Source organism: Crinia signifera, chromosome 19 (genome assembly GCF_055691185.1).
Source record: "Crinia signifera chromosome 19, ASM5569118v1, whole genome shotgun sequence".
Classification (NCBI taxonomy): domain Eukaryota; kingdom Metazoa; phylum Chordata; class Amphibia; order Anura; family Myobatrachidae; genus Crinia; species Crinia signifera.
In genome coordinates, this window is record NC_139226.1 from 108,328,009 (window position 1) to 108,345,546 (window position 17,538).

At 47.3% G+C, this 17,538-nt stretch overlaps 1 protein-coding gene across 1 annotated transcript in view; it reads left to right on the forward strand.

Moving 5' to 3' along the window:
* TMPRSS13 (transmembrane serine protease 13) overlaps positions 1-17,538 on the forward strand; it is a 53,174-nt gene that overhangs the window by 25,423 nt on the left and 10,213 nt on the right. Inside the window, exons 3-8 of the mRNA XM_083161548.1 lie at positions 3,461-3,565; positions 6,885-7,007; positions 8,950-9,082; positions 11,551-11,649; positions 11,796-11,839; positions 17,419-17,535. Coding sequence (XP_083017674.1) covers positions 3,461-3,565; positions 6,885-7,007; positions 8,950-9,082; positions 11,551-11,649; positions 11,796-11,839; positions 17,419-17,535 — 621 coding nt within the window. The remainder of the gene's footprint in view (positions 1-3,460; positions 3,566-6,884; positions 7,008-8,949; positions 9,083-11,550; positions 11,650-11,795; positions 11,840-17,418; positions 17,536-17,538) is intronic.

Below are 17,538 nucleotides of genomic sequence, written 5' to 3' on the forward strand. Positions count from 1 at the left end.
CCTCTGGCAATTTTATTCAACTATCTTCCATCCCCCTCCACACACACACACACACACACACACACATACACACACGGGTTAAAGTTAGGGGGAATGGGGTGGAACTGAGTTCCACCACCTCTAATGGTGAGGAGGGACATATGGTACTTGTTTCCTAGCACGGCGCCCATCGCATACCATTGCATACCGTATTTAGTCGTATGCGATGGTATGCGATGCGATATTCCCGTTAAATTAACAGGAGTGCTTGTACAATGAAATATCGCATAGCATCGCATGCCAGCAAATAACATGCGATGTGATGCGATTTTTAAATGTACAAGCACCCTGATGTGTGCTTACAATGTTAAATGCACCCCCATTGTCAACGCCACCCCCACTATCAATGCCAACCCGAAGCTTGGTGAGCGCAGCGAGCCCGCGAGGGGCGGCGGTACGCGTACTCCGACCTTTTCATACCCCCACTATCCACGTTGGATACATGTATACATGTAAAGTAATCCGCATCCCCTCAACTCAATCAACTCCACACCGACGTGGATAGTGGGGGTATGAAAAGGTCGGCGGATGCGTACCGCCGCCCCTCACGGGCTCACTGCGCTTGCCATGCTTCGGGTTGGCGTTGATAGTGGGGGTGACGTTGACAATGGGGGTGCATTTAACATTGTAAGCACCCTGATATATTGCATGCGATGCGATAAGATGCACTTCGATCAAAATCGGGGGCGCCGTGCTAGGAAACAAGTACCGAACATTTTAACCTCCACATTGGTCATGCACAGTAATTCTTACAGGAAAGCATTGTAATTTGCAGGGGGATGCCAAAAACTCCTACCACTGGCATTGTCTCTGCCTAATGGGGGGAGGGGATGGGGTGTAATTACAGTAGGTGGCATAAATAAATGAGTTCCCCCACCTCTGCGTGACCACTTTATGCCCTGCACACACACCACCTTATATAACTATACTGTATGTATGCATGTATGTTTGTATGTTTCAGAAATTCTGTTTAAAATAAAGACAATGTGACATTTAGAGTCCTGCTAGGAGTGGGAGTCAGCCACAGAAGGCTTTCAATGAATTGATTCAAACTTGCAGGGAGGAGAGGTTCCCCCTTGGGAGCAGGAGCCCAGCTGCAGATGACTCCATTGCCTCCCAGAGTTACGCCTCTGATCTGGACTAAAGCATGGATAGCCTTAAAACCTGGACTGTAATTGTGGAGTTTGGGAAACTCTGACCTACTGTAGATTGCTTTGTTATGGGGCCCATTTATCATTCCATATTTATGGCTAATAGCCGCAATGATTAAGCATCCCCTGAATGTACTTAGACGTGGCCGCAGCAGGCATCTCTAATATGGCTGCTGTGCAGCACACTCAACTGACCAGGCATGTGCAGAGCCATCGACAGATGGCAGACCGCATGCAGGGATGGGCACCTCTCTGTGTACGTGTCCCTGCTTGTGCTTTGTGATAAATACCGCTGATGGCCCCTATGTGTTTTATATACAGGTTTATATCACAGGTTATTCGTAGACACAAGTGCGGAAGTTATTAGTGTAAAATAAAAATCTGTTGATTACTTAAGGTTGCCATACACTACTGCAATATATCGTATGGACATCTGATTCCCCTTGAGCCGCCTGGGACTGTCCCAGGCAGCAGTATCACATGCGATACATCGCATGCGCTCCTTTCCCATGCGATGTATCACATGCCACCCCGTTCCTTGCCGCCAGGAGGGGGTCAGAGTTGCAGGTTAACACAATTGTTGACCCTCAAATCCAAGATCACTTCTTAAACCAGTATTTCCTAACCTCAGTCCTTAAGATATTTTACCAGTCCAGGTTTTAGTGAATAAGTGCCTGAGATCAGATGGTTAAATCACAATAACTGTGCTCAAGAATGTCTATTTTTAAATCCTGGTCTGTGAGCGTGACTTAAGGAACTCCTGTAATACCAGGTACATTGGGAGTAATTTAATAAGCTGGGAGTTCTATTTAACATGGGATATAGCTATCTGCAAACAACCAGATCCTGTCTATTCTCTTCTAGAGGGTACTAAGGCCTTTATTCTGGTTCACTCGCAAAGGCAAATTCCTTCTCAAATGGACAAAACCATGTGCACTGCAGGGGGGACAGATGTAACTTGTGCAGAGAGAGTTAGATTTGGGTGAGTTATTTTGTTTATGTGCAGGGAAAACACTAACTGCTTTATTTTTACACTGCAATATAGATCTCACTTTAAAGTAAAACCCCACCCAAATCTAATTCTACCTGCACATGTTACATCTGCCCCACCTGCAGTGCACATGGTTTTGTCCATTTGAGAAGGAATTTGCCTTTGCGAGTTAACCAGAATAAGGGCCTAAGTAAGAAGATTCTGATTGGTTTACCCATAGCAACATCAAATATGAAATAGAACTACTAGCTTAGTAAATTTCCCCAATTGTATACATTTATTATTTAATCAAGGAAAATAAATAGCTAGACTTTATTTGGATTTGACTTATTATTTGAAAACAGGCTACTTAATCCCAAAAATATATTCACTTTTTGTCCAGGATGTATTAATATACATTGCCGCCCGGCCGCCGCGATGCCAGCGCATATTTACTAACATATGCTTCTGGCATCGCGGTGCGGTGACAGAGGCCCCCGCGATACCTTTAATGTGGTGTGTGGGGGGTCTCCGTCACCTCCCTGCCGCCTCCTGCTCCCATCATGCCGGGACAGCTCAGCGTGGCTCTCTCCGGCACCTTCTCCTCCCCCCTGCAGCCGGAAGGACATCTGGCTGCCTTCAGGGCAGCTGAGAGAGGGGGGGAGCGGGTACTAATTACCCGGGCCCAGGCTTGCTGGAGGGGCCCTCCCTTCCCCCTCCGTCCCTCCTGGGTAGCAACAGCGGCGCACACTTCTACAGCATGTGCTGTGCTGACAGCAGGCTTAGCATGAGTGTCTCACTGACAGTGTGAAAGGTCATGCTGTAGGTGTGTGCTGCTGCTGAAATTACAGTTTTTAGAGGTTTCGCTAAACATTTTGGGGGAGTGGTTTAACTGTGGGAGGTGCCCACACTTAGGCCACGCCCCAAAATGTTACCGGGGCCCGGCATTCCTCTCGGCTGCCCTGGCTGCCTTGCTAGGGGAGGAGGGGTTTACCATCTGGGTCCAGGAGGACCTGTAGCAAGGTAAGCCGGAGGGAGGAGGGTTGGCAGAGGCGGCGGGCGACGAAAAGAGGCCCATAGGCTTCTATAGGGTATCACCACCCAGGCGGCAATACCCTGCGATAACGTGACGGCGGGGTTTTAGTACATATGAAAATGCGGTAAAACAGGGGTTTTACTGCATTTTCTGCTTAGTACATCCCGCCCTCTGTCCTACATATATCTTACATTGTACATGTCATTTGTTGAATCTGATTACTCTTACGTCAAATGATATTAATGCAAGTCTGTCTATTTTCAGCTTCAAACAAGTTGCCATTTTCCTGCTTTTCCAGGCGGGGGACAATCATCTTTTTATGCATAGTCACCGTCATCATTCTCATCGGACTGGGTCTGATCACTGCATGTGAGTCCCTTGGGCCATCTCCCGGCCATTAGTACAAATAACTGGGGGAGGCTCTAGAGGTGGTGTGCAGCACAGTTCAAAATTAGAATAAGAGGAACAGCAATAGCCACCAACTGCCATTCCAAGCTGACCCACTGGCAGTTGGTATCGCTTCCATGTTGGAATTTTGGACTGTGCAGCAGCCCCTCATCTGGAGCCGCCGTTGCAAATAACTCAAATGACTTTTAGCCTGTCCTATATCTGGGCATGCCCTGGCTAGCTGTATGGATATTATGTATCATTTTATATAATGTCGGTGGGGGTTTTTTTATGACGAAAGGTTCTGCTACTCCCCTATAGCATATCCTCCAACTGTACCTTTTTGGCCGGTACCGTTTTGTCAGTTTTTTTGGCCTATACCCTTTACTCATGGCCACGCCCCCTTTCCGTGGAGTTGGGGGGTTTTGCACCAGTTTCTTCCCTTCACATGTTGGAGGGTATGCTATAGGTGAATGTTAATTTGAGATCTATTGTAACTTTCACAAACTGGATAAGTGATCAGATAGGTATTTTGGCCATCTCTGTCATTATATCACTGATGTCTTCCAGCTTCTGGAACTAGTTATAATAAAGAAACATTAGACAATTATAAAGGTGTCTCTGAGAACCACTACAAGAAAGCGCTGCATATACTGTATTATAGCATTCACTAATAACCTAAAGGTTATGTGGTCAGCCGTTCGATGGGTTTAAAAACAACCCACGTCTATAGAGACACAAGGGTACTATGACATGAAAGGGTACATCAGGGTTAAGGTACATATTATTTAAATAACAAGAAATAAATAACACAGAGCTGATTGCAGAGACCTAGGATGAGAGTCTCATTTTACTTTACATCAGTGGTGGCCAAACTGGTCCTCGAGATCTACCAATTGTCCATGTTTTCCAGATCACCTAGCTGGTGCACAGCTGTAGTCATTACTAACTGTCACATTGTCAAACCTGCTGCATTCATTCCTACTATAGATCCACAGGTTGCCTGAGACACAGGAACTGTTGGTAGATCTTGAGGACAGGTTTAGCCACCCCTGCTCTACAGGATAGTGGACAAGTCTCAGAAGTAAATGTATGAAGCTTGGAGAAGTGCTATCTATCCCCATAAAGAACACTGTATGTGCAAGGTGATAATGCTCCAGCCAATCAGCTTCTGTCAATTTACATATTGGAGCTGATTGGCTGGTGCATTATCATCTTGCACATAAAGTTGTCCAAGCTTCATACATTTACCTCATAGTTAGTAGCCAAGAAAGCTGCTTGTACTCTATATAGTGATCCTGACCTCCAACTATGTTTTACCATCAGAGCGTTATTCATTCTACCAGGGAACATCTTCACAATACTGTACATCACATGACACAAATGACATCACTATGACATATATATAGGAACATACTGCGCTAGTTTCTATATATTCTTGTGACTCATTGTAAGCCCTTTGTAGAGTTTCTATGGGAAATACAGCAGATAACACACTAATTCTAATTGAACACTTCCCACATATCCTGCAGGAGTCATTTATATTGTTAGGAGTATTGGCTTGAATAGCATAGAAATAAAGTATTATATGGTTTAAAAAGTATGTGCTGTATGCAGGGCCGGATCAAGGCTATTTGCAGCCCTGGAAAAATTGATGTTTGTGGCACCCCCTACAAGTGATATCGCTGCCACACATCAACACCCCCCCCCCCCTCCAGTGTCATCCCTGTACCCCTTCCCTGTGTCAGCCCTGTCCCCCTTCCCCCCCCATTGTCAGCCCTGTCCCCCTCCCCCCCCCCCCCATTGTCAGCCCTGTCCCCCTTCCCCTCAGTGTCAGCCCTGTCCCCCTTCCCCTCAGTGTCAGCCCTGTCCTTCTTCTTCTCAGGGTCAGCCCTGTCCTCCTTCCCCTCAGTGTCAGCCCTGTCCTCCCTTCCTCTCAGTGTCAGCCCTGTCCTCCTTCTCCTCAGTGTCAGTCCTGTCCCCCTTCTCCTAGGTGTCAGTCCTGTCCTCTGTCCCCTCAGTGTCAGCCATGTCCTCCTTCTCCTCGGTGTCAGCTCTGTCCCCCTTCCCCTCAGTGTCAGCCCTGCCCCCCTTCTCCTCAGTGTCAGTCCTGTCCTCCCTTTCTCTCAGTGTCAGCCCTGTCCTCCCTTCCCCTCAGTGTCAGCCCTGTCCTCCTTCTCTGTGTCAGCCCTGTCCTCCTTCCCCTCGGTGTCAGCCCTGTCCTCCTTCTCCTCAGTGTCAGCCCTGCCCCCCTTCCCCTCAGTGTCAGCCCTGTCCCCCTTCCTCTCAGTGTCAGCCCTGTCCCCCTTCCCCTCGGTGTCAGCCCTGTCCTCCTTCTCCTCTGTGTCAGCCCTGTCCTCCTTCTCCTCTGTGTCAGCCCTGTCCCCCTTTCCCTCAGTGTCAGCCCTGTCCTCCTTCCCCTCATTGTCAGCCGTGTCCCCCTCCCCCTCAGTGTCAGTCTTGTCCCCCTCCCTTAATCCGGCACTTAATGTATGTAAAACACCAAGTAGACACTTAGGGCAGTATTCAATGTGAAATTTCGCCGTGTGCAGCGAATCCTGTTTAGGATTCGCTGCACACTCGCTGTGTTCCGGAGGGCTGGCTGCCACTCGCTCTCTCCGTATTCAATGTCGGAGGGGCGAGTTGCCCCTCGCGGCGAATCTTAACCCCTGCAGCGGACGAGCGACCGCGGCAGGGAGCCGTGGGACGGTGGCAGGCAGGGAGATTGAATGCATATGTAATGATCGGGTGCAGTGAATATATGAATATCTAATGAGCGGCTCGGCTCCCGGCCCCCTGCTGGCTGCTCTGTGTAAAAATATAAATATATTTTTTTTTTAATTAAAATATATATTCATGTGCTATAAGCACATGAATAAAAATAGCATGCCCCTTCTCAGAATAAATTCCTGATTTTTTGACACCAAAATTAAAACAACATTTTTTTATTTTAATAGTTCACATTCCCCTTCTCCATGAAAAGATGGAGAATTGCTACACGGAGAGACACGGCGAAAATCACTTAGAGAGACGGCGAGAAGTGCACGTTGAATAGGGTTGCTCGCTTTTTGAGAGCAAAAGTCTCCGTCCAACGCGAGAAAAGCACAAACTCGCCATAAAACACGGCGAATATTTCTCATTGAATACTGCCCTTAGTCCTGTGATTGTTGCCGCACACACTTTATAGATTAAGCTGCACTGTGATATTGTAGTATTGAAGATGACAGTAATGTACTGTAGGTGGTTTATTGTCTTACTGCACCTCCGCTCAGACACAGCTATGTCCTCTTCTGTTTCTCAGACAAATTAAATGCATTTCATAAGACTCCTTCTGACTCCATCCCACGAGAATATTGTTTCCCCAACGTGACTTTGTGCAACGGAGTGGCCGAGTGTTCTAAAGGAGGCGATGAGGCTGGATGTGGTAATGTGATATTTGTAATCATTGTTCTTGGGGCACAGAAATAAGAGACTGGGGGTCTGTGTAACAATATGTGGGCATAGAATATATTTGTATGCCAGGGCAGTGATGTGTGGCTCACCTCCCCACCAACGATGGCTGACACACTTGGGGTATCTTTTGCAGGCTTAGTGAAATAAAGACTGGACTTGGGTTCCCTTTCATAGAAAATGTAAAAAAATAATAATATAAATATAAATTTATTTAGAATTAGATTTAAAAAAATTAGGTACTTGTTTCCTAGCACGGCGCCTGACGGGGTTAATCGCATACCTTAAGTTAAGGTATGCGATCGACACGATGGACGCGATTTTCTGTCAATTACCAGCCTATATTGCCGGCAATGAGAAAATCGCGTTGATCGCGTCCATCGCATGCCATTATAATGGCATGCGATGCGAGAGACGCGATCTACGCGATTTTCCTATAGAGATCAATGTTAAATTAGCTTTCAAAGTGAAAATCGCGTTGCTCGCGTCGATCGCATGCCATTATAATGGCATGCGATGCGATCAACGCGATTTTACATAGGGAACAATGTAAAAAGGGACAATGTGCCCGATTTTTGGATGTATATGCCCCCTCATGGGTATTAAGTATGGTAAATGGTCCCCCATTGTTAACGCCACCCCACTATTGACGCCAACCCGAAACGTGGCGAGCGCAGCGAGCCCGCGAGGGGCGGCGGTACGCGTCCTCCAACCTTTTCATACCCCCACTATACCGCCACACTTGGATAGTGGGGGTATCAAAAGGTCGGAGGACGCGTACCGCCGCCCCTCGCTGGCTCGCTGCGCTCGCCACGCTTGGGTTGGCGTCAATAGTGGGGTGGCGTTAACAATGGGGGGGCATTTCACCCATGAGGGGGGTTTCCAATTAAAATTGGGGTTTTGGGTGCTTTTTACATTGGAATCAATGTAAAATTGGGTCTCAGGGACCATTTTACATTGATTCCAATGTAAAAATCGCGTCGATCGCATCGCATGCGATTTGGTTGCATGCGATGCGATCGACGCGATTTTTTTCGGCCGCGATCAATGCAATTAAAATCGCTGGCGCCTTGCTAGGAAACAAGTACCAACAATTACTTTATTAATTAATAAAATTAGAAATTATTTTTCTTTTTCTTAGGCTGGGGTGGGGGGGTTAGGTTAGGTTGTGGAAGGGGGAGGGTTAGGGATAGGCTGTGGAAGGGGAGGGTTAGACTGTGGATGGGGAAGAGTTTGGGATAGGATGTGGAGGGTGCAGAGTTTGGGATAGGCTGTGAAAAGGGGAGAGTTAGGGTTAGGCTGTGGAGGGGGAAGAGTTTGGGATAGGATGTGGAGGGTGCAGAGTTTGGGATAGGCTGTGAAAAGGGGAGAGTTAGGGTTAGGCTGTGGAGGGGGAAGGTTTAGGGTTAGGCTGTGGAAGGGGGAGGGTTAGGGTTAGTCTGTGGAGTGTGGAGGCTTAGGTATAGACTGTGGAAGGGGGAGGGTTAGGGTTAATGCCTTGTGGACCTGGGTCAGTGTCCGTGTAAAAGGGGTGATGGGGCAGTGTAAATGGTTAATGAGACCCGGGACCTGTTCACTGCATTGGAAATGCTCTCACCTCTCAGCACCGGCCCAGGACCCGCCCCCAGTGACATCACCCCCCCCCCCCTGCCATTGTGCTGGGTCAGGAGGCGAGTCTCCAAGGTGGGTCGCACCCGGCTTGGTGCTGGGTCTAAAATCCCAGGTGTACCATGGCTTTTTGGCATAAAAGATGTATAACAGAATCAAATTAGCATACTAGTATGTTTTTGGCGATGGGAACACCTGTAGGAACAGTTGAGCCCCTGATCCCAGTGCTGCTATGTATCACTGTGTGACCCTTAATTCCTCTACGTATAATAGGGGGCATTTCGCTATAACTCTTGTGTCCCTCACAGTGCGCTTTATATGGGAGAACTCGCTGCTTGAAGTGATGTCGCGTAAGCAGGAGAACCTCTGGCTGCCGGTATGCTCCACAGGATACAGCAATAACTTCCCATCATACGTATGCCAACGCTTTGGATTTGATGAGTAAGTGTTACCTTTATTACCTGTCCTTACATTTCGCTGTCATATAATAATTCAGGCTCTGTCCATCTTCCTCTGCATTGCTGGACGTAGCGAAATAAAACACAATAATAGTAAGTTTGGCAGATACAGGATAATCATTTGCAGCTTCAATAACACTGTAATAGTGCAACTGGTTAAAACCCTGTCAAAATGACGGCTTCTGCAAAGTACTTCCACTCTGAGCTGAGACAGTTTTTACTTTGAGCTGTGACAGTTTTTAGTCCACAAACTCTGCACCCCACCCCCAGTCCCTATCTTCTCCAACCTTGAATCTCGTTCTTCACAGCTCCCTCTCTCCAAATCCAGCAAGATTGAAACAGATTAGTGTCCCTACAAAAACTGAATTCACTTTCTGTTATGACATCTTTTAGCACACAAAGGAGTCATTTGAGTGGCCTCTAGTGGTCACTGGCGGTACTTCACCTCATAGAGGTGCGGAGTAGATAGCTATAGATAGATAGATAGACAGATAGATAATGTGAATGACTAGACAGAAATGGCTTATTAGATGACAGACAAAAGGTGGATAGGTTTTGATTCTTATGTCAGTGTACAATTAGTCCAATGGTGTACCACTCCCAAATAACTTTATTTTTTCAAATTTCCCTTTCTTTTCAGGTCTCGTGCAATCCCCCCCCCCCCCCCCCCCCCCCCCATCTTTTGTCAGGAAATACTAATTGGAGATTTCGGCCAGGTGAACTAAACCCCCATAAGTGTTGGCAGTAGTTGAGGCTAATATAATAACCCCAGTGTATTAATTAAGCATTTGCAACCGTGGCTACATCCAGCCTTAGGGGGTATTCAATGCTCGCTGCTATTTCAGACGGGTGAAGTCGCGGTGGGCGCCTATTCAATGCTGTCTTGCCACTTGACAGTATTGAAGAGGTAGATCAACGGAACGGACCTGACTTTAAAAGCTGTCGGGCCCGTTTTTGCCGAGAACGACCTTGAAATGTCACAATCACGGCTGGATGTTGACAATCCACAGCTGGTAACACGGACACGCCCCCTTTTCGCCAATCAGCAGGCGGGACATTTAATCCCGCCTGGCAATATGCGGTCGAACAAAACAAAAACAGGCCAGGGTCATGGCTGTGGGACAGACTGACAGTCGTGACCTGGGATTGAATTAGTCTAACCTTGGCTAATAAAATACTGGCCTTAGGGGGCATTTATAAATAGGTGGGCAAATGGTTTCCAACTTTGGAAGCCTTCATATATATTCCCCCAGAAAAGTTAGGTACAATGAATTAATTGTGCAGTACAGTGAAATTTACATATTAGAAGGTCATGCATATATTAGTGGTAAAGCCTACAGGAAGTATAGTACATTATAGGTGTGCTATTGCAAAGCTAACTTTTGTCAGTATTATAAGAGGGATTTTGGAAAAAGTGACTCATTGGACACTTCTGTGATCTACTACGGTGGCTCCACAGTGCCGCACTTTTACAGTCATGGGGGAGTTTTTTTCTCAAGTAGAGAGTGGAGGCATAGATAAATGGCAAAGTTGGCCACAGCCAACCAATCAGTTCCTAGCATTTATCAAGTACATTCTATAAATTCATAGCAGAAGATGATTGTAAAGTGAAACCAAATACCAACCAATCAATTAAGAGAGCGCACTGAGGTAAAATTCAACCAATAATTAATTACAAATTGCACATGATTATACATACATAAAAACAAATGTAAGCATTGATGTACTGTATATAGTTAATATCTTCCTCTCAAGCACAGATATAATATATTAAAATATAATAACAATCATTTTATTTTTATAGCGCTTTTTTTCCAATAGGACTCAATGCGCTTAACAGATAGAATAAATGTAATACAGTACAGCAACAATGAAGTACAGAAAAGCTTTTGCTTTTCATAAACTATGCTTATAGGAATTATGGAATTGCTTGAGTATACAGGAAAGTCTTGAATCTGTTTTTTGAAGGATTCTAGAGTGGGAGTCTCTCGAACTGTGCAACAATAAATTGATGAAGGAATATCAATCAATTGATACAGTATCAAGCGCTGTGCTTGAGCTCCCATGAATTCATCAGCATAGATCAATTTCCATGTGGACAAGAGTAGTCTCAAGCTGAATTTATGTGTTGGGTAACACGGACAGGTATATATTCAGATATGTGATTTCACCTCAGGGTGTTCTCTTAATTCACTGTATGGATATTATTAGAGGACTCCAGTATCTCTTTGGGAGCGACACATTACTAGAGCAACATAATTCTCATAAACGCTTATTACAAGTAATTATTCATTCATAATTGGTTGCACCTGTTTCTACTTTTTATTTCTATGTTTTCACTTGTCCCCTTATAGCAGCCCATGTCTCTTCTACTAACAACATCCCTATTTAATCACTGCAATGATAAGATTGTTGGCCATGCATGTATCACATGTTAGTCTTCATCTTTAGACAACCGACTACGCAGTTGGTGGGCATGAGTGGCAATCCCTCAAATGTAGGACTCTATACTTCTGGAACATCTAACACAATCCAAGGAAGTTTGGACAGGTAAGAGTAATGCTAAGTGCCATTATGGAGGCTTTATTCCATATTCATTGACATATGTCACTTACCATGCAGATATTTTCTGTAGAAACATAAATATAAGCAGGTTCTCTAATATTATTTTTTTTTTGTCTTCTGCATTATCTCAGCGACACCTGCTCGTCTAACCAGTACCTCTCTCTGAGATGCTCAGGTAAGCACATCCATTAAATTTGTCCCAATTATATTAAAGTGTGGCGGGCCATTTTGTGGGCTTAATCCATAACTAGAAAACATGACAAATTTGCATTGTGAAAAAAATTTTCTTTCCAAAATTGTCTTTAAAAAATTAAACATTTGCAAATCATTGATTCACCACGGGCCTTATTTAGAGGTCGATGCTAATCACAGTTGGCCAGATGCACTAAGCTTTATATGTGACATGACATCATAGGCGTGCGCAGCCCATTTTCTTAGGGGGTGCACCATTGGAGGGGCGTGCCCATCACTGCCTACTGGGCGTGTCCATCACTGCCTACTGGGCGTGTCCATCACTGCCTACTGGGCATCAATGCAAACTATATAGAAGGTGATTTGTTTATGTATATGCACTTCAGAATTCCCAGAACACATTCTGGAAACAGGGGCAGTGCACACCGAAGGTGCGCTACAATATTTTACACTGTAATGCCCATTACACATAATGTGCCCCCCTGATTGTCCTTGTCTGACACTGACTGTGCCCCCCCCTGACTGTGCCTTGTGTGACCCTGACGGTGCCCTGTGCCGCCTCATTGTCCCTGTCTGACCCTGACTGTGCCCCCCCTGACTGTGCCTTGTGTGACCCTGACGGTGCCCTGTGCCCCCTAATTGTCCCTGTCTGACCCTGACTGTGCCCCCCCTGACTGTTCCTTGTGTGACCCTGACGGTGCCCTGTTCCCCCTGATTGTGCCCTGTCTGACCCTGACTGTGCCCCCCCTGACTGTGCCTTGTGTGACCCTGACTGTGCCCTGTCTGACCCTGACTGTGCCCCCCCTCCCAACTATGCCCTCTGACTGTCCCTGTCTGACCCTGACTGGGCCTTGTGTGACCCTGACTGTGCCCTGTGCCCCCCTGATTTTGCCCTGTCTGACCCTGACTGTGCACCCACCACCTCCGACTGTGCTCTGTCGGCCCTACTTGGTGCTTTCTGCACCTCTGAATGGGACCATTTCCCAGCAGTATTTTCCAGTAGCAGCATTATGGCAGATGCTGGGGTCTTTGGCTATGTTGCACAACCCCAAGACCTGAAGCCAGCACCCCTTCTGGAGCACTTATAGGTGGGCCAAGGATGGGGAGTGGGCTACTACAGAGGAGACACTTGGGCCAAGTGCCAGATCAACTCAACACACGCCTATGGAGCACTGCAACCCTGTCTCACCGCTCCCGCGCTGATGCTGTGTAGTGTGTACTGTTTAGTTCAGCTGCTGCCAGCACTCACTATCCAACAAGCCCTGCGGTGTCCAGAATTTAGTAGGACAGCCGCAGCGGTGTCCTGATTACCCAGTAATGCACTGTGGGGGTGTGACCACAGTTGACAGGCAGCCCCGGTCCTCAGACCTGCTGCTGCCAGTATAAATTGCGTCTCAGTCTACTGGTCCCCGCTGTCCGGCTCTGATTAGGAGGTGCTGCAATCGTGCAGGGGGTGCCAGTCATTAGAAGGTGCCTGTGCACCCCCGGCACCCCCCATTGCACACGCCTATGCATGACATGTAGGAGCTGATTGGCTGGCTGTTTATCACTCTCCGTTTTATCACTTTTTGACTAAAGCCTTATGGCTGTCAGGACTCTGCAGCGCCAGGGGTGGCTGGTCTCCAGGTCAGTTTATGGCCATAAGCAGTGCTGGGGGTGGTGACGGATTGCAGCACGGCTTACTACTGTCAGCAGCTCTGGTTTGAGGGGCACAGTTAAAAAAAAAACTTCAAGAGGGTGCAGGGATTGTCTGTTGGGTCCTTCGGTCACCCAAGCCTCTGAGCCCCATAGTAGCTGCACCCCCTGCACCCTCTATAGTTACGCCACTGTGCAGGAGCTGATTGATTGGTTGGTTGTTTATCACTCTCCATTTATCACTTTTGACGGTTAGTGCATCTGGCCCAGTGTCTGTAAGCAGCACATCTGAAATATATACTATTGCCACTAAAGCCACAGATCCGGCCTTGTATAGAGAGATGTCCACCGCCGGCATCGCAGATCTGTGTACATAGATGCACTTCAATCTTATGGTTGCTTATATTGTCCATTGCAACTAAACCACAGGGACCAATGAAACTATCTACAAGGACGCAGTCGCTGGCTGCAACACACCCACAAACGTATTCACGACATGCCTGTGTTGTTGTAGACACCCCATGTCCCTTTTGCATCCCCCAGAAGCTTCCAATCTGTCAATCAGACTTTGTCTAAATCCTTATTGTGATAGTGTTCTTTCGACCTGTTCATACCCCCACTATCCACGTCAGCCTGGAGTTGATTTTAAAAAGTGTGGCGAGCGCAGCGAGCCAGAAGCGTGGCGAGGGGATGCGGATACTCGCCACGCTCGCAAGGGATTACTTGCAACGCTTGCCACGCTCTGGGCTCGGTGGCTCGCTGTGCTCGCCACACTTTATAATATCACCTCCACGCCGATAGTATGAACAGGTCAGGAGGACGCATAATGCGTCCGCTCGCCTCCTTTATTGTGCATAGGACGCACTTGCGCCCCCATACCCTCTTTATGCATGAGGCGCACATGCTAATAATTACTGAGACACAGGAGCGTCTGAGACGCAGCTCCGTCTCAGACAGCTGGAGCGCCTCTCTGCCGGCGCCTGCATGATCTCCTCTACACCGGCGCAGGGGATCTGGCAGTTACCGGTGCTGTGTGAGAGGCGCTCACTAGGCTTGGCATGGACGCCGGGGACAGAGCCATGGATGCAGGGGACAGAGCCGGGCTGCCGCAGAGTCACTACGCTAACTACGCTAGGCAGCCTTTGGGCTACGCTGACAGCGTAGCTTAGCCTACGCCTACGTACCTATGCTAACTGGGCGCCCGGCTAATACACAAGCACCTAGGCCCTTATTCTTATCGGCACGGTACGGCCCGCGTGCGGCCGTACCGCCGATGTTTGTGGTCTGCACATGCGCAGAGGTCATTCTGCGCATGTGCAGCCCCCTTCGCCGCAGACGGATTTCGTCCGCCGCAAAAAGGGGGCGTGGGGCGTGAGAGGCATCATGCCCTCATTTCCCTATGTGTACGCCCCGCGTTTCATGGGCGTTCCCATGCAAACGCGGGGCGTATGCATGGTAATGAGGGCATGACGCCCTCATTACCATGACATGGGGGCGGAAAGCTGACGTCGCCGGATGTCAGCTTTCAGCCCCCATACAAGCTACCACACGGACGATTGTCCGTGTGGTCTTAGCTTGCGGGAGCTGCCGCGGCGTGCGGGCCTGCCTTCGATGGTCGTCGACCATCGAAGGCAGGGGGCAGCTCCCACCATGGTGGAGGCGTAGCCTCCACTATTTTTGAGCGGATCGCCAGCCGTCCGTGTATGGACGGCCGTGGCGATCCGTCTGGTGGGCGGCCCTTGGTTTGTGCGGTCGGAGCCCCGTGTGCGGCTCTGACCGCACCAACCAGAATAAGGGCCCTAATGAGGTTTCCAATCCCGCATATTTGCAATAGGGTATCACAGTTACTATATAAAGTAGAAAAATAATATTTTATAATGCAAATTAAAATGAAGTCACAAAACATACAGTAGCATAGTAACACCGGCTGCAAATAATCATAATAATTTTCATAGCAGATGCTCCCAAATGCAGCTCTCAAGGTACCCCAACCACACAGGTTTTAAGCCACAAACTATTTAATTAATACCTCAATTAATTTGTTGTAATTCTCTAGGACCGCTTTTGGGAACCTCTGATTTCATATTATTCATCCAAAATTAAAATAAAATATAAAGTGAATATCAGAGAAGGAAGGGAATGAGGGAACTCAATGTACTGTCTATTCAAACTGACATAAGACAGATGAGCTGAAATCTCCACCCTAAAAGTAAATCAGTTATAGAGGATATTCAATAAGACTTGATATCAATTCAGGAGATACTCTAAATCATGGAAAGTTTTCATGATTTTTGCCTGATGGCTGACTTTGTGCAATTCAATTACCCCTCGATTTTTACTCTCCAAAAATTATCTGTTTTTGGGCATTTCTGGGACAATGTATTTTTATGTGTAGTAGACCCGAAAACAGGTAGTTTTTGCATATTTCTGCTCAAGTGTGGAAAGATATACGTGATCATTTGTTTCATTAGATAGCTACAGGGTTCAATTGACACATAGTTAATTACCGTAGCTAATTGTATATCCCCCTAAATCGTTTTAACATATTCTCATTTTTACACAAGATGTTAGCAAAAAACATAAGCAAACTGAAAAGCATTTTGCTATAAATTGGGGATTGGGAACAGTGTAATAAATAGTTATAAAACCAATTAAATAAAAATGAAGGAAAAGAAAATAGCAGCAATTATAATAGCAAGAAAAGAAAAGTTTAATTACTAGTATCATAAATCCTGCAACAAAAATATAACATTATACAAACATAGATGAGTAAATCACAGCAAAATTTAGCGTGATTGACTAGTGTCACAGAGACTCAAAGTTTCAGCAATTATATCTTAAGGGTCAATTCAAATAGACTATCCCCACAAGGCTGTGCTAGTAGGATCTACTATATCTCTGGACTAGCTGATTTTTGTTGGCAACCCCATTGGGCAAGATCAGGCTGCAAGTGGGGGCAAGATGAGGTGGCGTTGCCTGTGCTTCCACGCTAATGTAATACATAGGGCTAGATGCACTAAGCTAAAAAAGTGATGAAATGGAGAGTGATAAATAACCAACCAATCAGCTCCTGCATGACATTTTTCAAACACAGTCTGTGACATGGCATGTAGGAACTGATTGGCTGGCTGTTTATCACTCTCCATTTTATCACTTTTGCATACCTAGTCCAAACTGTCCCTCTTTCCACGGGAACGTTCCATATTTTGGGGACGTTCCCGTGTCCCGCCCGGGGCCGGCAGTGTCCTGTGGCGTGTGTGGGGGGGGGGGGTGTGGTATAAATCACAGACAGTCTGGATTCCGACAGTCATTACTCAGTCGTTGGAATCCCGACTGCACAGCGGGGGGAGCACAATGAAGCCCCTTGCGGGCTTGTTGCGCTTGCCACGCTGCGGGCATGGTGGCGAGCTGCGCCACCTATTTTATTCTCCCTCTATGGGGGTCGTGGACCCCCACGGGGGAGCAGTCAGGATTCCGACGTCAGAGTATTGACTGTTGGAATCCCGACTGTCGGGGAGCCATCCGGCTCCCGTGGGGGGGGGGGGGGGGGGGAGGGGGCAGTTGGGAGTTCCCCCTATCACCCAGTGAGCAGCAGTGAATAGACGTTGTGCGCATGCACACGTCTATTCACGCAGCCAGAGGGTCTAGGGGGCATGGCTAGAAGCTCACAGAGCCTCTGGGCCATGCCCCCACAGCTGGATAATGGGGGCGTGGCCTATTGAAATCATGCTAGTCGTAAGCAACGCTCCCTATTCTGCAGGCCATGCCCCCAAATTTCGGGCACGTGACTTTGGCATGTGCGTGTGTCCCGTGACAGAGATATAGAATGTTGGGAGCTTTTGAAGCTTAGTACATCTGGCCCTGTAATCCTTATAAATACATACTGTTGTTACGTATTTATTTCTGTTCCATTGTTTATCTCCCCAGACTGTGGGTTGCAGAAGATGACTCGTATCATCGGGGGCACACAGGCCAGCTCTGGGGAATGGCCATGGCAGGCCAGTCTGCAAGTTAGTACAGTAGATGGATATGAACACATCTGTGGTA